General features: G+C 43.4%; 1 protein-coding gene across 2 annotated transcripts in view; it reads left to right on the forward strand.

The window, feature by feature from the left end:
* The window catches only part of ZZEF1 (zinc finger ZZ-type and EF-hand domain containing 1), a 147380-nt gene that overhangs the window by 21372 nt on the left and 103881 nt on the right, over positions 1-22127 (forward strand). For both annotated transcript variants that reach the window (XM_017860195.1, XM_017860196.1), the window contains exons 3-9: positions 5197-5391; positions 8193-8364; positions 9833-10032; positions 13082-13292; positions 17141-17257; positions 18139-18317; positions 20544-20642. In XM_017860195.1, coding sequence (XP_017715684.1) covers positions 5197-5391; positions 8193-8364; positions 9833-10032; positions 13082-13292; positions 17141-17257; positions 18139-18317; positions 20544-20642 — 1173 coding nt within the window. The remainder of the gene's footprint in view (positions 1-5196; positions 5392-8192; positions 8365-9832; positions 10033-13081; positions 13293-17140; positions 17258-18138; positions 18318-20543; positions 20643-22127) is intronic.

Below are 22127 nucleotides of genomic sequence, written 5' to 3' on the forward strand. Positions count from 1 at the left end.
TACAATAATTATTTAATTATTATAAAAATTAAATACAATAATTATTTAATTATTTAACTATTTCCCTAGTCTTATGGCAATTAAAATTATTGTTATTATTTTTCTTTTGAGACAGAGTCTTGCTCTGTTACCCAGGCTGGAGTGCAGCGGGATCTCCATTCACTGCAGCCTCTACCTCCTGGGTTCAAGTGATTCTTGTGCTTCAGCCTCCCAAGTAGCTGGGAGCACAGGCACCTGCCACCATGTCCAGCTAATTTTTTTTTTTTTTTTTTTTTTTTTTTTTTGTGAGACGGAGTCTGGCTCTGTCGCCCAGGCTGGAGTGCAGTGGCCGGTTCTCAGCTCACTGCAAGCTCCACCTCCCGGGTTTACGCCATTCTCCTGCCTCAGCCTCCCGAGTAGCTGGGACTACATTAGCTGGGACTACAGGCGCCCGCCACCTCGCCCGGCTAGTTTTTTGTATTTTTTAGTAGAGACGGGGTTTCACCGTGTTAGCCAGGATGGTCTCGATCTCCTGACCTCGTGATCCGCCCGTCCCGGCCTCCCAAAGTGCTGGGATTACAGGCTTGAGCCACCGCGCCCGGCCAAGCTAATTTTTATGTTTTTAGTAGAGATGGGGTTTTACCATACTGGCCAGAGGCTGGTCTTGAACTCCTGACCTCAAGTGATCCACCCGTCTTGGCCTCCCAAAGTGTTGGGATTACAGGCATGAGCCACTGCACCCGACCTGAATTATCTTTAGCTAGCTTTTATCTTAGTGTTTACATATTACTCCACTTTTGAATTACCAGCATGTGGATAGCATCAGGAGCTTTATTTGGACACCTCAGACAGTTGTGGGGAGGAAAGCAAAGGGATTGAGACCAGGGAATCCACCAACAGATAATTCATAGTGCACTGCTGTGCTGGGCGACGGCTGAACTGGGGGATGAGACTGAGAAAACGTCAGGGTCCAAATCTCAAGGCGCTTACATAACAGGCTCATGACTTAGCCTTTCCTACTGAAAACTTTTCATCGGCACCCAATTCATCAGTCTTGGGATGAACCTTTGTAAGCTGAAGTTGCTTTGGTGGTCGGATTTTTTAGTTTCTAACCTTCATCTACACTAAAACTAATTCCTTTTGTATCTCATGGTGTTGGTGCTTAAGCGTTTAAAAACAGAGAATAGTACCTTTTCCAAATTCATTAGGCTTGGAATTCATTTACTGAAGACTAAATTAATTTGCCAAATGTTTCAGCATATGAAAATACTTTTTCCATTATGTGAACAAGTTTTTGTTTTGTTTTTAATATAGATACAGCGTTTTGCCATGTTGCCCGGTCTGGTCTTGAACCCCTGAGCTCAGGCAATCCACCTGCCTTGGCCTCCTGAAATGTTGGGATTACAGGTGTGAGCCACTGCATCAAATCTGTTTTTTCACATAGCAGATCAGTGCAGCATCAGCAGTGTCCTAAATATGAAGCACAGGTATTACTGTGGAGTCAGCTAAGAAAAAGACTGAGCCACTCCTGGCTTCTTTCTTCCTCAGCTTGCAGACGGCCTGTCATGGAACTTTGCCTTGTGATTGTGTGAGCGAATTCTCCTTAGTAAACTCCCTTTTATATATACGTATATCCTATTATTTCTGTCCCTCTGGAGAACCCTGACTCATACAGATTTTGATACCAGAAGGGGTTCTAGAGGAACATTATATATATATATTTTTTGTTTTGTTTTGTTTTTGTTTTTCTGAGACAGAGTCTTGCTCTGTCACCCATGCTGGGGTGCAATGGCGCAATCTTGGCTCACTGCAACCTCTGCCTCCCGGGTTCAAGCAATTCTACCTCAGCCTCCCGAGTAGCTGGGATTATAGGCACCTGCCACCACACCCAGATAATTTTTATATTTTGAGTGGAGACGGGGTTTCACCATGTTAACCAGGCTGCCCTTGGAGCTCCTGACCTCGTGATCTGCCCTCCTTGGCCTCCCAAAGTGCTGGGGTTACAGGCATGAGCTACCGCGCCTGGCATTTGAGGAACAGAATTTTAAGGATGGATTCCTTTAGTTGGTTTTCTAGTTTTGGGAGTTGACTGTTTAATCTTATTAGACCCAAAAATGCTAAGGAATCTACTTCTAATAGTATGGAGAACACTGATAGTCCTTAAGAGAGTTGTGCAAAGTAAATGCGCTTGATATTCCCGATTCACCTCTCTTGAGAATCGAGGAGTTCAGTGACTCCATACATGATACCTTTGGCCATATGTGAAGAACCAAGGAGTGTAATGAAGTTGGTTGGTGCTCCTAAGTTTGCTGGACAGAGTGATGAAAGAAGAGGAAGAGCTCGGGGATTCTGTCTCCAGAAATGCATACATAGCCTCACATCTTCCAAGATTGCTCTGGGTGAGAGTCTTATCTCCTTTAGACAAAGGGCTGAAGTTGTGGAAAATCAGACACAAGCTCCTATCATGTGAGTGGCTGACCTCCAATGAAAGGTGCGCACTCAGCCTCAGCAGTGTCACTGTTAAAATGAGAGCGTTGATTGGGAAAGAATGGGACCCAATGCATAATTGGAATAGGCATAATTAGCATCTGGCAGAGTCCCCACGTTGGCTCCCTGACCGGTAGGCTGAGAGCTGTTACAGTGGGAAAGGCCAAATGAAAGCCATCAGAGCTGGCTTTACCTAGAAAAATAGTAAATAGAAACAATATCGCACTCCTGGAGGGATTGCAGAGATTGGTGCCACCATCAAGACCTTGAAAGATGCAAGGGTGGTGATTCCCACCATGTTCCCATTGAACTGTCCTATTTGGCCTGTGCAGAAGACGGATGAATATTGGAGGATATCAGTGGATTATCGTAAGCTTACCCAAGTGGTGACTGCGATTGTAGCTGCTGTACCAGATGTGGTTTCATTGCTTGAGCAAATTGACACATCTCCTGGGACCTGTTGTGCAGCCATTGACTTGGCAAATGCCCTTTTCTCCATTCCTGTCCATAAGGCCCACCAGAAGCCATGTGCCTTCAGCTGGCAAGGCCAGCAATATACCCTCACTGTCCTACTTCGGGTATATCATCAGCTCTCCAGCTTTGTGTCATAATATTGTTTGCGGAGATCTTGATCACTTTCCTTTCCACAAGATATCACGCTGGTACATTACATTGATGCCATTATGCAGATTGGACTCAGTGAGTGAGAAGTAGCAAACACACTGGACTTATTGGTGAGACATTTGTGTGCCAGGGGGTGGGAAATAAATCTGAAATATATTCAGGGACCTTCTACGTCAGTGAAATGTTTAGGGGTCCAGTGGTGTGGGGCTGTCAGGATACTCTTTCTAAGATGAAGGATAAGTTGCTGTGTTTGGCCCCTCCTACAGCCAAGAGAGAGGCACAACACCTAGTGGATCACCTGGGATTTGGAGGCAATGCATTCCTCATTTGGGTGTGTGACTCTGGCCCATTTATCCTGTGATCCGAAAGGCTGTCAGTTTTGAGAGGGGTCCAGGACAGGAGAACGCTCTGCAACAGGTCCAGGCTGCAGTGCAAGCTGTTCTGCCACTTGCGTCATATAACTCAGCAGATCCAATGGTGCTTGAGGTGTCAGTGGCAGACAGAGACGCTGTTTGGAGCCTCTGGCAGACCCCCATAGGTGAATCACAGCAGAGGCCTTTAGGATTTTGGAGCAAGTCCCTACCATCTTCTGCAGATAACTACTCTTCTTTTGAGAGACAGCTCTGGGCCTTGGTAGAAACTGAACATTTGACTATGGGTCAGCAATTTACCATGTGACCTGAATTGCCTATCATGAACTGGGTGTTTTCTGACCCATCCAGCCTAAAGTTGGGTGTGCACAGCAGCATTCCATCATCAGACGGAAGTGGTATATATGTGATTGGGCTTGAGCAGGTCCTGAAGGCACAGGTAAATTACATGAGGAAGTGACTCAAATGTCCATGATTCCCACTGCTGTCACCCTGCTTTCTCTCTCCCAGCCTGTACTGATGGCCTCATGGGGGGTCCCTATTATCAGTTGACGTCTTGGTGTGTCACCTGAGCCTCATTTTCCTCAGTTGTTAAAAAGGATACCTGTACCGTCTGTGCCTCCCCCTCACCTTATTGTGAGGACGGAATGATATGTATGTGGAAGCACCTTATTGGTTGTAAAATAGCGTTGGAAACTGTGGTAATGGTAGTGGTTGTATTGTCATAATCATTGTCTTAGCGTCTTAGTATAAAAGCAGTTACGCTTTTACTCTTAATGCACTGAACTTTACTTCTACCCTGTATTCTATATGCAAGACTTCCTTAAAAATGTCTATTAGTGTTTAAGTGCTTATATGTTTTTGAAGTTTGGATTGAAACAAATAATCATTATTCTAAGTCTTCTAAAATTATTTTCAACTAAAATTCATTCTTTTTTTTTTTTTTGAGACGGAGTTTCTCTCTTGTTGCCCAGGCTGGAGTGCAATGGCATGATCTGGGCTCACTGCAACCTCTGCCTCCTGAGTTCAAGTGATTCTCCTGTCTCAGCCTCCCAAGTAGCTGGGATTACAGGCGCCCACCACCATGCCTGGCTAATTTTTTTGTATTTTTAGTAGAGATGGGGTTTCACCATGTTGGCCAGGCTGGTATCGAACTCTTGACCTCAGTAATCTGCCCGCCTTGGCCTCCCAAAGTGCTGGGATCGCAAGCGTGAGTCCCTGCACCCGGCTGAATTAATTTTTTTTTTTTTTTTTTTTTGAGACGGAGTCTTGCTCTGCCACTCAGGCTGGAGTGCAGTGGCCGGATCTCAGCTCACTGCAAGCTCCGCCTCCCAGGTTTACACCATTCTCCTGCCTCAGCCTCCCGAGTAGCTGGGACTACAGGCGCCCGCCTCGTCGCCTGGCTAGTTTTTTGTATTTTAAGTAGAGACAGGGTTTCACCGTGTTAGCCAGGATGGTCTCGATCTCCTGACCTCGTGATCCGCCCGTCTCGGCCTCCCAAAGTGCTGGGATTACAGGCTTGAGCCACCGCGCCCGGCCGAATTAATTCTTAAGTTCAGAATGCTACTGGTTCATTTCTTTAAAACTTAGATTTTTAAACAATTAAAATGAAAATATCAGTGAAGATTGTTAATGACTGCTTTTAATTTAGCCAGTTCAGATAGGCCATCAGGCAGGGGATGTGGAAACTACTGTGGCTTCCCCAAAACACCAAAAGTGGATGTTGTCTGTTTAGGTTTCATAGACATATTTTCGGAGTCGAAGGAAGGCCTTGATGCTCACTCGTCAATGATACTGCGGTTCCTGCACCGCAACCGGCTCTCCAGCGCGGTGATGCCCTACCCGATGCTGGAGCACTGCAAGAACATGTGCACCATGCGGTCTTCCGTGCTGAAGGAGTCTCTGGATCAACTGGTACAAAAGGAGAAGGGTATGTGTGTGGGGGTTTCTCCTGAAAATACTCTTACCATTTCTTCTGTCGTATTGGTAAAATGAGCCAAATCTTTTCCCTGCCTGTATTTCTGAAAATGTCAAGTCCTGAGTTTGTAACATAAGAATGTGATCTTTCTCCTCATTCCCTTTCTTCCTTCCTAACACAGCTGGTTTCTCATATTCAATTCTCTGCTCAGATGTGACTTCAGGGATGCCTTTCCTCTTTATCTAATTAACACCTCCCCCACCCCCCACCTTCTGGTCAGGATCACCTTGGCAGGTTTAATGGTCGAAAACGTGCTTATTGTTATCTGAAGTTGTAGCATTATTGATTCACTTGTGTGTTGTCTGTCATGTCTGCTTCCTCATTCCTGCTATGTGCCTGTTGCATGGTAGGTATTCAGTGAGGATTTACTGGATAAATGAGGAAAGCCACCGCACACTCACTTGGAGATAGCAACAGAAGTTCATGATGTGTATAGATAGGTCTGTGGAACATAACAGAGCCCAGACGTAGACGCGATATACATGTGAGAATAGAGTACCAGATAAAGTCAGTGTTATACATCAGGATGGAAAGGTGAACTGCCAGCAGATGGAGTTAGGGCACCTAGTTAGCGATTTGAAGAAATAAAACTAGATTTTTTTTTTTTTTTTGGAGACTTGAGTTTCACTCTTGTTGCCCAGGCTGAAGTGCAGTGGCATGATCTCTGCAGCTTCTGCCTCCTGGGTTCGAGCAATTCACCTACCTCAGCCTCCTGAGTAGCTGGGATTACAGGCATGTGCCACCACGCCCAGCTAATTTCTATATTTTTAGTAGAAACGGGGTTTCACCGTGTTGGTCAGACTGGTCTCAAACTCCTGACCTCAGATGATCCACCCACCTCGGCTTCCCAAAGTGCTGGGATTACAGGTGTGAGCCACCACCTGGCTGAAACTAGATTCTTAATACATTCCATTCACTAAAATAAATTTCAGATGATCAAAAAGTTCAACTAAAAATAAAATGCTAAAAATATTGGAAGAAAATAGTTCCACTTTGTAAAGTACGGAACAGCCTTTCTAAGCAAGGCATGAAATCCAGAATCTGTGAAAGAAAATATTAATAAATTGGTCTATATGAAAATTTAACCTTCCTCACAGCAAAAAAAAATATCATAAGCAGAGTCAAAAACCAATGACATTCTAGGTAACAAAAATACATTTTGTAGCATATTAAAGACACAGTTGACTGACTAAATTTTTTAGTAACTCTACCCTCGGTCAATTATTTAACTCTGTGTTTCTTTATTTACTTTTTTGCGACAGTCTCACTCTGTCTCCCAGGCTGATGTGCAGTGGTGTGATCTCGGCTCACCACAACCTCTGCCTCCCAGGTTTAAGCAATTCTCATGCTTCAGCCTCCTGAGTAACTGGGATGACAGGCACGTGCCACCAGGCCTGGCTAATTTTTGTATTTTTAGTAGAGATCGGGTTTCACTATGTTGGCCGGGCTAGTCTCGAACTCCTTACCTCAAGTGATCTGCCTGCCTTGACCTCCTAAAGTGCTGGGATTACAGGCGTAAGCCACTGAGGCCGGCCAGTTTCTTTATTTTTAAAATGACTTAATACATAAAGAGTGTATAGGCCGGGCGCGGTGGCTCAAGCCTGTAATGCCAGCACTTTGGGAGGCCGAGACGGGCGGATCACGAGGTCAGGAGATCGAGACCATCCTGGCTAACACGGTGAAACCTCGTCTCTACTAAAAAATACAAAAACTAGCCGGGCGAGGTGGCGGGCGCCTGTAGTCCCAGCTACTCGGGAGGCTGAGGCAGGAGAATGGCGTAAACCCGGGAGGCGGAGCTTGCAGTGAGCTAGATCCGGCCACTGCACTCCAGCCTGGGCGACAGAGCGAGACTCCACCTCAAAAAAAAAAAAAAAAAAAAAAAGAATGTATAAAAAGCACATGGCCAGGCACAGTGGCTGATGCCTATAATCCCGGTACTTTGGGAGGCTGAAGCGGGAAGATCACTTGAGGCCAGGAGTTTTGACACCAGCCTGGTCAACACAGGGATGACCCCATCTCTCCAAAAATTTTTAGAAATTAGCCAGGCATGGTGGTGCATGCCTGTAGTCCCAGCTACTTGGGGTAAGGCAGGAGGATCACTTGAACCTAGGAGATCCAGGCTGCAGTGAGCTGTGATCACACCACTGCACTCCAGCCTGAGCAACAGAATGAGACCCTCTCAAAAAAATCTCAACAAAAAAAGTGCATGGGTTATAGTAAACACTCAAGTAAATGTTAGCTATTATACATATGTTTGTATATACATTTGATCACATATAGAAAATATATGAATTAACCCAGAAGAACATGGAAGAGGGCAGGACCAGACTGTACTCAGAAACAAGCAGCTTAAAAAGTGTCACTCATCATTTAAAAAGTGTAAATTCAAACCGTAATTTACCATTTTCTTCTCAGCATGGTTTTGCAAATCTATCAGTGATTAAAGAATTGCACTAATGGGAGACGATGGGGTAATCCTTGGCCAGTGGATTCTTTGGAAGGTGACACATGATTTTCACGTCAGGTAATATGCCAATGATGTAACAGTTTGAGGGAGGCACATTTGACACATGTGCATGAAAATCCACTCATGACACTGATGAACTACAGAAGGATCTGGAAGGAGATTTTAAGGAAGGTTTGTGTTTCTAGGGCCAAAGTACCAAGTGTGTTTCTCTTAGGTATTTTAAATGACTCTTTTTTTCCCCTTTGTGAAAGAGATGTCATGTAATCAACTCTGGTTTCCCCTACAGAAAGCCCTGCAGATCTAACTAGAAGCCCAGAGATGGATAAACTCAAGTCAGTAGCAAAGTGCTATGCTTATATAGAAACATCCTCCAACTCTGCAGACATTGACAAGATGACAAATGGAGAAACCTCATCCTACTGGCAGTCGGATGGCAGTGCCTGTTCACACTGGATTCGGTGGGTGGGATATAATGTTTTCTTCTTAACTGTCTACTCTTTGTATTTTAAGTGGCTGTCTATGAAGGTACTTTAAGAATCAAGTAAAATGACTCATGTAAAATCATGTAACCTGGCTTGTATATTCATAAACAGATAATTTCCCTGATATTTTAAAGGAGGAAATAACATTTGATTAATTTTAGATTAGTACTGATTTCATATCTGTTTTCACTAGTTTCTCAGGAAAATTAATACCACCAAGAGCAAGAACTTACATGTGATTGTATTTTGAAATATCCTTTCTCTACTCTTTTTTTTTTTTTGTTTTGAACAGGATCTTTTTTTGTCACCCAGGCTAGAGTGCAGTGGTGTAGTCATAGCTCAGACTCCTGGGGGTTCAAGCAGTCTTCCTGCCTCAGTCTCAGTAGCTGGGATTTAGGCATGCACCACCATGCCTGGCTAATTTCTTTACACTTTTTTGTAGAAACGGGACCTCACTACATTGCCCAGGCTTGTCTCAAACTCCTGGCCTTAATCCTCCTACCTTGGCCTCCCAAAGTGTTGAGATTATAGGCATGAGCCACTGCACCCGGTCCCTTTCTATACTTTTTTTATTTCTTTTTTTTTTTTTTGAGACGGAGCCTTGCTCTGACACACAGGCTGGAGTGCAGTGGCATGATCGCTGCTCACTGCAGCCTCCAGCTGCCAGGCTCAAGCAGTTCTCCTGCCTCAGCCTCCCGAGTAGCTGGGATTACAGGTGCCTGCCACCACACCTAGCTAATTTTTGTATTTTTAGTAGAGACAGGGTTTCACCATGTTGGCCAGGCTGGTCTCGAACTCCAGACTTCCCAAAGTGCTGGGATTATAGGCGTGACCCACCATGCCTGGCCTCTTTCTATACATTGTTGAAATTCACTGTATGTAACTGAGTTGGTCACTTTAGAAGAAGAAATGGTATGGTCGGGAATCCTGGAGTGGAGCTGATGATAATAAACAGTGGTATTTCTGGAAGCTCTGAAGCTGCTATTGAAATTTTCACCTGTCTCCTCAGAAAACAGGCTAATTCCAATTGGTAGAACTAAGTGCCAGAAATAATTGTATTGTTTTCTCTTAGAGGGCACTTTTGACCTTTAGATATCTAATTTATAGATGAGAGAGTATACTCAGTTTTTTGTATGCAGTTTACAATTTGCTTTTTTGCCAGGTAAAGGGATTTTGTTAGAATGTTCATATTGTTCTTTCTTCCTGTACAGATGGCTTAAAAGGAATCGTAAGATTAATCTTGAACTGAAAGATCTTTTAGAGATGTGGGAAGGTCAAGGTCAGAAGGACTTTGAAACTCATAGCCAGCATTTCAAGTTGGTGGCTGTTAGGAAAACCAGTCTTTGGGTATATCAAATGTAAGCTGTTTGAGATGGGACTTCTGGATCCTGTCAGTTCTTGACTCCTATAAACATTTGTAGTTTCTGCTTTTTGTGTTTTCCAGTTTAAAAATGAAGCCAGATGTTGTGCTTAGGCACTTGTCCATTGCAGTGGCTGCCACTGACCAGAGCTACATGCCACAGCAGGTGACAGTAGCTGTGGGGAGGAATGCCAGCGATCTTCAGGAAGTCCGAGACGTGCACATCCCCAGCAATGTCACTGGTTATGTGACGCTGCTGGAAAATGCCAACGTCAGTCAGCTCTGTAAGTCCAACAGAACTCGGGATAGGGAGAGGCAAGGAAGTACTATTTTTTAGCAGAAGGCCCTTTGAAGTGGAGAGGCTGTTAGTTTTTGAGATTTGGTTTGCTTCTTAGGACGTACACAAAAGTGGTCATTATTTCATTCATTAAGTGTTGTAGAAATTATAGAAAAGCCTTGGGGCATGCTGACTCACGCCTCTAATCCCAGCACTTTGGGAGACCAAGGCAGATGGATCACTTGAGATCAGGAGTTTGAAACCAGCCTGGCCAACATGTTGAAACCCCGTCTCTACTAAAAATACAAAAATTATCCAGGCATGGTTCTGCACACCTGTAATCCCAGCCACTTGGGGGACTGACACAGAAGAATGGCTTGAACCCAGGAGGCTACGGCTGCAGTGAGCGGAGATTACGCCACTGCACACCAGCCTGGATGACAGAACAAAACTCCATCTCAAACAAAAAAAGAGAAATAAATATATAAGAACAGTGAAACCATTTTTTTCATTAAAAAATATATATTTATATATCATATATATCATATATATATATCATATATATATATATATTTAGACAGGATCTTTTTTGTTACCCAGGCTGGAGTGCAGTGGTGCATTCATAGCTCACTGTAACCTCAGACTCCTGGGTTCAAGCAGTCTTCCTGCCTCAGTCTCAGTAGCTGGGATTTAGACATGCACCACCATGCCTGGCTAATTTCTTTACATTTTTTTGTAGAAATGGGGCCTTACTATGTTGCCCAGGTTGATCTCAAACTCCTGGGCTTTATCCTCCTACTTTGGCCTCCCAAAATGTTGGGATTATAAATATATATATTAAAAAAAATATGTTTATACATAAATATTTACGTATTATATATGTTTATATGTGTTATGTATGATATATATATATCATATATATGTTCTTTTTTTTTTTTTTTTTGAGATGGTGTCTCACATTGTCGCCTGGGCTGGGGTGCAATGGCGCGATCTCAGCTCGCTGCAACCTCCGCCTCCCAGGTTCATGCGATTCTGTTGCCTCAGCCTCCCACATAGCTGGGATTACAGGTGTACACCACCACAACTGGCTGATTTTCTGTATTTTTAGTAGAGACGGGGTTTCACTATGTTGGCCAGACTGGTCTTGAACTCCTGACCTCATGATCCGCCCGCCTTGGCCTTCCACAGTGCTGGGATTACAGGCGTGAGTCACTGTGCTAGACCATTAAAAATATTTTATTCCCATTTTCTTGTTGGAAAATTAGAAAATATAAACAAAATATTCAAGTCCTACTACCCAGCGATTGTTACTGTGACTACCTTGGTGTGGATCCTTGCAGACCTTTCCTTGTGTTTGTGTATTTGTGTATGTGTGTGTGTGTATGGTTTACATACACACACATATATGCACACATATATACACACCTTTTTTCCTAAAAAATAGAGCTGTATGGCCGGGCGTGGTGGCTCACGCCTGTAATCCCAGCACTTTGGGAGGCTGAGGCGGGTGGATCACGAGGTCAAGAGATCAAGACCATCCTGGCTAACACGGTGAAACCCTGTCTCTACTAAAAATACAAAAAATTAGCCGGGCGTGGTGGCGGGCGCCTGTAGTCCCAGCTACTCGGGAGGCTGAGGCGGGAGAATGGCGTGAACCCAGGAGGTGGAGCTTGCAGTGAGCCGAGATCGCGCCACTGCACTCCAGTCTGGGAGACACAGCGAGACTCCGTCTCAAAAAAAAAAAAAAAAAAAAAAAAGAGCTGTATGTATCTGTTCACATACATCTATACATATCTTTTTACAAAAATGTTGATAGTTTTTTCATGTTCTTTTGTAATTTTTTAGAACGTGTTGTATTCACAAGCACCCTGATTTAGTGTTGTAAAAATATGCTGTAATTGGCCGGGGGCAGTGGCTCACGCTTCCAGTCCCAGCACTTTGGGAGGCCGAGGCATGCAGATCACTTGAGATCAGGAGTCCTAGACCAGCCTGGCCAACATGGTGAAACCCTGTCTCTACCAAATACAAAAATTAGCTGGGCATGGTGGTGCATGCCTGTAATCCCAGCCACTTGGGAGGCTGAGGCAGGAGAATCATTTGAACCCGGGAAGCGGAGGTTGCAGTGAGCCGAGATTGCCCCCCTGCCCCCCAGCCGGGGGGACAGAGCAAAATTCTTATCTCAAAAAAAAAAAAAAAAAAAAAAAAGATATAATTTTAACCCCCCCCCCATTCTTGGACATTTAGGTTGTTTCCAATTTTATACCATTATAACCTTGCTTTACACATAGCATTTTGGAAATAATCACAATTCTGTGATTGCTTTCCGGGCTTATTTCATTCAGGGAGCCGGAATGCTTCATGTTTTATCTCATTTCTTCTAATGCTTTCCTGGGCCAAAAGAAGTATTCTTTGCTCAAAGGAACTGAGGCCTGGGGAGGTAGAGTCTTTGTGTCTCTCCCCTAGGCAAATAAGTAGTTAGGCCTGTGGATTAGAAGCTTCCTGTCTTATATTGTGGTCTTTTCTCTAAGTTGTGTCTTTTTTAACTTCTTACCTTCTCTCCTCTGACCCACATAAGAAATTGTGACATCTCTTAAAAGTGAGTCATGTATATGTCATCTGTTTGGATTTGATTATTAAAAATGAATTCTCACAATTGCTTATAAGCCGGCTACTGTTCTGTAACTTAATCCAAATTTCAGAATCCTAGGAAAAATTCTAGAAATGTTCTTACCATGTATTCAGACAGGCTTGTTTTAAGTTGTTCTTTGTGTAGTTTTTTTCAAGACTCCTAAGTTCCTAAGAAGTTTTGTTGTAAAGACTTAAACCACCCTTAATTTTACATATTATTCTTATGATTTCTTAGATTTGTCAATGCTTTTTGACAAATTTATTACATAGTAGTTCCATTGCACATGCTATTTATTTCTGTCATCAAAGTGTATCTTCAGAATTTTCTTTTCAAAATGTCTATTACTATTTTGCTTTTAGTTGGGAGCCCAGCATTTCCTAACTAAAGAAGTTAATCCAATACTGAATTTTTTGTTTGTGCTCGACAGATGTCCAGATTAACATAAAGCGTTGTCTTAGCGATGGCTGCGACACTAGAATTCATGGTCTCAGGGCTGTTGGCTTTCAGAGAGTTAAGAAGTCTGGGGTCTCAGTCTCAGATGCTTCTGCAATATGGTATTGGTCTCTGCTGACATCTCTGGTGACGGCTTCTATGGAGACAAATCCCGCCTTTGTCCAGACAGTGCTGCACAATACTCAGTAAGTCATTCCCTCTATTTTCCAGCCCCCTCAACATGCCCTCATTCTCCCGTCATCCTTTAGGGAGTATCACTGAGCGGCCTTCCATCATTGATCGTCGTGGCTCACTCAGCTCGGCCTCAGGTGCTTTAGTGTTTCCTGTTGGTGCCTCTCAGCTCCACAGCGCTTCTCTCTTTCATTGACGTTCTGACTTTACAGACTGAAAAAGTGCCCATTCCACCTTCCTGCTCCTCCTCACACAGTTCCTACAGTGTTCTTCATCAGCTCACTAAATGGACCAGTCTTGTGGAAGGTCACGTATGCTGTGCTTGTTCCTTGTCCATTGGGAAGTAATTGCTCATGTTTATATAGGATTTGATGTTGGATAAAGCACTTTCAGATGCTGTCTATTATTTTACCTACTGACACTGAAATGTACCTGTGAAAATTACCACATTTTATAGACGCAGATGTTGTGACCTTTCCTGAAGTCACATGAGCAGGCTACAGTAATGGTTCCGTTGAGGGCTGTTTCCACTAATGAGTGAAATCTTTTCAGGGGTACTAAATTAATTTATTTTGAAATATAGAGTACTTTAAAAAAATGATCAGGGCAAAAAGACCAAGTAGTAACATATAAGACAAATACAACCAGCTATAGCAGCACTGAAATATTAGTATTGTGCAGATTCAGCAACTGATAATAGGCACCTTTAGTGTAGGCTATGAGAGTATCAGCCAAAGAGATTGCTAATATTTTGTTTTCAAGACATCTTTCGAGATTTGTTAGCACTATTGAGTAAAACTGTTTAGCAAATAACACTGCTGCAGTGCTAGTTCTGAAGGGTAATAGTTGGCCATACCTTGTTCTTTCTCCCTGTTTTAACATGTATTCTCACCAAATTATTTCATACTTAAAGAAGCCTTGCAAGTTTACAGTTAACACATAATTTTTATTTCTTCCTCAGTCATTAGAGAGTAATTTGCCAGCCTGTGCCCCATCGTTCCTGCATACTTTAGTGTGTATTTCCTGTAAACAAGAACATTTACTGACAACCATTGAAATCAGGAAATCCACATTAGTGCACTTTGCTGCGTTGCCACCATCTCATCCTCAGACTCCCTTCAAGTTTTGCACATTGCCCCAGTCACGCCCCTTACAGCAAAAGGATCCAGCGAAATATTCTGCATTTCATTGTCATATCTCTTTAGTTTCCTTCATTCTGGAACAATTCCTCAGTATTTCCTTGACTTTCCTCAGTATGTCCTTGACCCTGATACTTTTGAAAATTACAGGTCAGTTATTTTAAAGAGTGTCCTTCAGTTCTGGTTTATTTGATGTTTCATCGTGGTCAGATTGAGGTTTTGTATCTATCTCTAGCAGGAATATCACAGAAGTGATGCTTTGTTCTCATTGCATCCTGTCAGGTTGCACCCAGCTTCAGATAGTCCTCATTCTAGTGCAGTCATGTTAACTTTGATCACTTGATTAAAGTGATTTTTGCCAGACTTTTCCATTGCAAAATAATTATTTTTCACTTCATAATTAATGTGTTGAAGATGGTACTTTGAGACTGTGTAAATATCTCATTCCTCATCAAAACTTTATATTAGTGGATTCCTGTTTATGCACTAGATGATAGTCAGCTGCAGTTTTAATGCTTATATTATCCTGGAGTTGGCTGGTGGCAACCCCTTCAGTCTGGCTTGTGTGTCCTTTTGACATGCCTCATTATTCTTGGAATGCTTCCATATGTTCTGACACAAGATATTCCAGGCTTATCTTGAATGTTCCCTGCATTAGTCCTGGAATCAGCCATTTTTCTGAATCAGGGCTCTCTAGGTGGAGATCTACCTGCCTTGGCCTCCCAGAGTGCAGAGATTACAGGCATGAGCCACCGTGCCCATCCTATTTCTTTATTTGTGACTCCCTTCTCTGATACTAAGAAACTTGCTTCCCATCATCCTTGATACGTTTTCATACTTACTGAGTTCTCCTCTATGTAACCAGTGTCCCATTGTCCCTGTCCTTGCATGGACACCCTCCCTATCCCATTCCTGCTCCAGCATCTTTTGCAGACCTGCTGCTGTGGCTACCCTTGCACAGATGCCCTTCTTATCTTCCTTGAGTTCCTATAGCCTGTGCCAGCCCACCCTTCTTGCCCCACTTGGTGCCTGCATTCCATATTAGGCCATACCTTTGTGAAGATACCTTTCTCACCCTGCTCAGGCTCTAAAACCTCACTGTAGGCCACCATGACTACTCCCCTTACTCCCCAGACACATACAGATGCCAACGTTGCACAGCCCCACCTTATGGACTGGATTTTCAGGAAAAGGAAGAGGTTTTTACGTTGTTGTTTTGAAGATGTGGCAAGTGGTTGAAGAATGGACAGATTTTAAAGTTTGTGTCCCTACTCAGTTTTACTAGTTCATCTGCAATGATATTTTCATGCACTCCTGCCTTGTTAAGATTAGTGATCTAAATCTATTTTAAAATAAAGATTTATTGAAAAAATATCAATGAGGAAAAGTAGGTAAGGAAAAGAATATTTTGGGACAGAAGTGTTTGCCTGTATCAGTGGAAATACAGTCAGTAAATGACTGCATGCTACTTGTGTGCATCAGCCCTCACTGATCAGCTGCACCTGTGTGCAGCTGCCATGTCTGTGCAACCCAAAAACAGCTCATTGTGTAGACAGGAGCAGAACTAGGGCAGAGTATGAGCTGACACAGTGTTAGCTTTGCTGTATTGTCTCTCTTGTGAAATGTAGAAATGAAATTGTTTCAGGGATTTTCATTACCATTATCATTAAGCGACTAAGTTGTAGAATTTTGAGTTATTTTTGGTACATTCACAGAATACCTTGAAATTTTTCATGGTACACTGACTCACCTAGCACAGTTGCTGGCACACAGTGGGGCTCAGAAGTCACTTGTTGCATAAATTTTTGATGACTGGTAACCTAGAGGAGGTAAAGCTATTGGGGGATTCAGAAAGATACATGTAAGCAAAGACAAGAAAAGGGAAACATTAAAACAGACATGAAGGTGGGAAGGCCAAGAAACATGGCAGGAATGGAGATGGTGATGGCCAGTCTGTTTAGGGAACATGAACTTCATGACACCTCTTTAGATACCTCAGATCTTCAGATCCTAGGTATACAATTTTCTTCTTTTTTCCCCTGTTGCTGCTGAACAAATTATAAAATAAGTTTTCTACTGAGCCACAAGCTGTTCTGCCTCTTGGGTCAGTTTTTCTAACACTACTTAACATGAAAGCTGGATTCCAGAGAGTTGAATAAGCTTTATTCCACAGAGGGAAGTAGAACTCCTAAAAGAAAGAAAGAAACAAACAAACACAAAACCCTATCAAACTACTTAGCACTATGACTCCTGGGCAAAAAAAGCTAGTTTAGGCCAGGCACGGCGACTTATGCCTGTAATCCCAGCACTTTGGGAGGCTGAGGCGGGTGGATCACGAGGTCACGAGTTCAAGCCCAGCCTGGCCGAGATGGTGAAACCCCATCTCTACTAAAAATACAAAAAAATTAGCCGGGTTTGGTGGCAGACTCCTGTAATACTAGCTACTCAGGAGGATGAGGCAGGAGAATAGCTTGAACCTGGGAGGTGGAGGTTGCAGTGAACCGAGATCGTGCCACTGCGCTTCATCCTGGATGACAGAGGGAGATTCTGTCTCAAACACAACACAACAAAACAAAACAAAGAAGGGGTCAGTTTATATTGTGTGCCAGCTTCTCTGTGGGAACACTGTCTGTTTATAAGGGATTAGTCAAAACAAGCTTGTAACAGTTTATTTTTTGTCTAAATTCAGTCTGGTTTTCTGATTTTACATTTTCCTCTTCTAGGAAGGCACTGCGGCACATGCCTCCACTCTCTCTCTCACCAGGATCTACAGATTTCTCAACTTTCCTCTCTCCTAATGTGCTGGAAGAAGTGGACAGTTTCCTCATAAGGATAACTAGGTAAAATCAAGGCTGATGAGGGTAAACTCTGTGAGGAATGGAGTGCGTATATGCTTGTTAAGTCTTTAAAAAATATATGTTAATCTTTTAACCGTCACCACTAAAATGTTTGCTTTTAGTAGCTAAAGAGAAAGTGGCATAATAGTTCACTCATCTAAACTCCATTATTTAGCAATATCACCTGACCTGAAGAATTGGGGAGGCGGGGGAGGGGTGTTGCAGGGCCCAAGGGGAGTAGTCCTGTGATCCTGATAGAACAGAAGGCTCAAAGTCCAACTGGCATAGCCTTCCCTCACTCAGAACCTGCTGACCTTCACATGCAGGTCCAGGGAGCCTGATTACCTGTAGAACTAGGAAGGGGCGCCTGGATAGCTTGATAGAAGAGACCGCTTTGTGTGGGGACACTCAGTTCTGCCTCAGTGAGCCCTGAGGACATTACTGCATTAGAGGACAAAACAGTCCCTGAGCCATCTAGACAGTTTTTAACGTTTCAGTGTAATGTGTTTAAATTAAAGGCAAAGAGGTATAATTCAGTGGTAATACATTTTTGGTACTTCAAGCATAAACCCTCAACTCTCTGGCCAAGTCAACTCATTACCCAAGGCTTCTTAATAGCAGAGGCCTATTAGAGTAGCTTGTTGGTATTATTTGATATTTAAAGATTAAAGGTTATAGAAGTGAGGCTTTCATTCCCTGGCTCTCTGGATTGATTTAATTTTTCCTTAGGTTATCTTAAGGTATTTTGAAAAATATTTCTGATAAACCTGTAGAAAGCATATGGCAGGTTAATGTTACTTGTGGTGATCACTTCCATGGGGTTTGAGCCACCTGGATTTTTTCATGTTTTTAAGAAGTGAAAAGTTTTTGCTCTTTGCTTATAGCTGCTGTTCTACCCCAGAGGTAGAACTGACTCTTCTGGCTTTTGCACTTGCAAGAGGAAGTGTTGCCAAAGTGATGAGCTCTCTGTGCACCATCACTGACCATCTGGACACACAATATGATGCCTCATCCCTCATCCTGTCCATGGCGTCAGTCAGACAGAACCTGCTCCTCAAATATGGTAAATATGGTAAAACATGGGGGTGATGGAAATGTCAACAGTGGACAAATCATAAAGCCGTTCTTTGCCATATGACCTTCTGGTATCTTCTCATCTTTTTGGGTTGTTATAGTTACACCATGATTCCTGGATGAGCATATCCTCTGAGTATCAGACCTTACTAGGATTGGCAGGGAGAAGGGGGATTTTGGTTCGTTTATGTGATGGCAGTATCACCAGAAGAGGACACTTGAGTGTCCACAAGGCTGTGCTCCCACAGTCTGCTTGCAGAATTACTCAGGTCTGGTGGCCACTTGAACACAGCCATCTTTGGTAAAGTACTGAAGTGTCTCATTGTGTAGGCCAACAGGGTTGGAGTAGTTCTTACCTGTTGGAGGGAGGAAGCTAGCCAAGATACGGTGCAAAGGAATCTTTGTCTTAGAATGCATCCCTCTGCATTCCCGTGATAGCTGCGCTGAAGGATTTGGACACCTGTCTGCCACGCTTTCCCCTCTTGGGCCTAGCAGTAATTCCTATGAGCATTTTTCTGCTAAACTAGGATGGGGCCTTATCATCCCTCTCAACACAGGAGCCCATAAAGTTACTCCCAAAGGACTGCAGTGCAGCACTTCCTCTTGCGAGTGCAGCCTTCCTGGACTCCACAGTGTATAGTATTGGGTCTCATCCTGTTTGCAGTATTACAGTGATATTTTTGCCATTTTACTTATTTACTTACTTATTTTGAGAGAGAGTGTCTTGCTGTGTTGCACAGATTGGAGTGCAGTGGCATGATCACAGCTCACTGCAGCCTTGACCTCCTAGGCTCAAGTGATCCTCCTGCATCACTCTCCCAAGTACCTGGGACCACAGGTGCATGCCAGCATACCTAGTTAATTTTTAAAATTTTTTGTAGAGATTGGGTCTCACTATGTTGCCCAAGCTGGTCTCCTAGGCTAAAGCAGTCCTCCCACCTTGGCCTCTTAAATTCCTGGGACTACAGGCGTGAGCTACCACACCTGGCCTCTGCCGTGATGTTTCTACCTTTGTCTTAATATGACTGACTTAATGGCTTCTTTGTATGTTATTTTTATTTTTATTTTATTTATTTATTTATTTATTTTTTGAGACAGAGTCCTGCTCTGTCACCCAGGTTGGAGTGCAGTGGCATAATCTCAGCACACTGAGACCTCCACCTCCCAGGTTCAAGTGATCCTCTCGCCTCAGCTTCCTGAGTAGCTGGGACTATAGGCATGCACCACCACACCTGGCTAATTTGAAAAATTTTTTTTTAGAAATGAGCTCTCCCAGTGTTGACCATGCTGGTCTCAAACTCCTGGACTCAAGCAGTCCTCCCACCTCAGCCTTCCAAAATGCTGGGATTTACAGGCATGAGCCACGACGCCCAGCCTGTTTAATTTTTTTTTCTTTTGCCTGTTTAAATTTTAAAGTTAGACATTTGATGTCCTATAAATCTAGTTTCCTCCCTAAATTTTGAAAAGTTATTTTCTTGGGTGGTTGAGGGTTGCACTAGTGAACAGCCCAGAGCAGGCATGGCTGGGTAGAAGGGATAGCAGGTAGTGTCTGGAAGCTGAACAGAATTTAGACTGATGGTTGTTCAGGCAGGGAGCAGTGGATAGGAAGGAATGGGGTAATGTTCTAGTTCTAGGTCACATCATAGGTGAACGGGTGTTCATTATATTATTAAAACAAAAGGAGAACATTTTCAGATCATCATAGCAAAAGATAATTTATATGTATATATAAATATATATATATATTTTTTGCCAAGTGTTCTGAAAAGTTGATTTTCTAATTCTTGAAACAGAAATTTTGCCTGAAGAGATGATTTAAAGAAACAAGACCTAAAATATTTTATATTTAAATGCAATTGTAATAAAGTTAATTATTGGCTCCAAAGCAGTATCTTAGGAATCACCCCCCCCAAATATGTTCCATCTGTGCTATCAACCTGTATCTTATAATGTCCTTTTTTCAGAACAAGGATTGTTCTAGAAAGCTGTCCTTGGGATCACTCAGGGACATAGCTGTACTTTGTCTCTTTCAGGAAAGCACAAAGGGATGGTGTCAACTTTTGTCTAATATTGCTGCTCTATTTCAGCTTTTAAACAGAGAGATTTTTAGTTGGCAGTCTGAGTAGCCACAGGACTCTGTTTCCACACATAGGTGTGCTAGTTTCCAGTTCTTCATATTTTGGCTTAAAGCTTGCTTTTCCTTTTCTTTGGTCAGGTAAACCTCTCCAGTTGACTCTTCAGGCATGTGATGTCAAAGGAAAAGAAGATAAGTCTGGACCCGAAAACCTCCTTGTTGAACCATGGACAAGGGATGGTGAGTGGTGGGTCTGTCTGTCTCTAGTGTGCTCGAGAGACAGGAGTCAGCTGTGTGAAAGCACACTCTGGGCTTTGGAATGTCCGAGGCGTGCAGTCTTCAACTTTAGGTTGTTTCTCAGTTGGCAGTGGTTCCTGAACAATTTGTGTGGTTTTGTTGTAATCTGCCTAGGTGTCAATGACCTATAACAACTTAGAGGTATTTGAGAGCCTGAAGTTTTGAAAAGCAAGGATTCTTTCTCTTGGAATATAAAAGTTTTTTTTTTTTTTTTTTTTAGAAAGGGAGTCTCGCTCTGTTGCCCAGGCTGGAGTGCAGTGGCCGGATCTCAGCTCACTGCAAGCTCTACCTCCCGGGTTGACGCCATTCTCCTGCCTCAGCCTCCCGAGTAGCTGGGACTACAGGCGCCCACCACCTCGCTGGCTAGTTTTTTTGTATTTTTAGTAGAGATGGGGTTTCACTGTGTTAGCCAGGATGGTCTCGATCTCCTGACCTCGTGATCTGCCCGTCTTGGTCTCCCAAAGTGCTGGGATTACAGGCTTGAGCCACCACGCCCGGCCTGTTTTTTTTTTTAATCGATTTTTCAGTTCCAGTTGTCTTTCCATTGTGTTATCTTCAGGTAGTAGGTGNTTTTAGAAAGGGAGTCTCGCTCTGTTGCCCAGGCTGGAGTGCAGTGGCCGGATCTCAGCTCACTGCAAGCTCTACCTCCCGGGTTGACGCCATTCTCCTGCCTCAGCCTCCCGAGTAGCTGGGACTACAGGCGCCCACCACCTCGCTGGCTAGTTTTTTTGTATTTTAGTAGAGATGGGGTTTCACTGTGTTAGCCAGGATGGTCTCGATCTCCTGACCTCGTGATCTGCCCGTCTTGGTCTCCCAAAGTGCTGGGATTACAGGCTTGAGCCACCACGCCCGGCCTGTTTTTTTTTTTAATCGATTTTTCAGTTCCAGTTGTCTTTCCATTGTGTTATCTTCAGGTAGTAGGTGCTACAGCAGGTCAGTAGCCCTTCACTACTGACTGAAAACATTGTTTAAGAAGGGTATTTCCAGGCTGGGTGTGGTGACTCACGCCTATAATCCCAGCGCTTTGGGAGGCCAAGGCAGGAGGATCGCTTGAGGCCAGGAGTTCAAGACCAGCCTCGCCAACATGGTGAAACCCCATCTCTAATAAAAGACTACAAAAATTAGCCTGTTGTGGTGGCAGGGCGCCTGTAATTCCAACTACTTGAGAGGCTGAGGCGTGAGAATCACTTGAATCTGAGTGGTAGAGGTTGCAGTGAACTGAGATCCTGCCTCTGCCTTTCAGCCTGGGTGACAGAGCGAGACTCTGTTTCAAAAAAACAAAACAAAACAAAGAAGAGTATTTCCAGATATAGCTGATCTAGTTTTTGAGTGTCTAGAGGAAGCCTCACTTTTCCTAGTGTCAACATAATAATTGCTGATGTGCTTTTCATCTTTGCTGCAGGCTCCTTCCTTATCTCGTGATAAGGT

Source organism: Rhinopithecus bieti, unplaced genomic scaffold, assembly GCF_001698545.2.
Source record: "Rhinopithecus bieti isolate Rb0 unplaced genomic scaffold, ASM169854v2 scaffold_54056, whole genome shotgun sequence".
Classification (NCBI taxonomy): domain Eukaryota; kingdom Metazoa; phylum Chordata; class Mammalia; order Primates; family Cercopithecidae; genus Rhinopithecus; species Rhinopithecus bieti.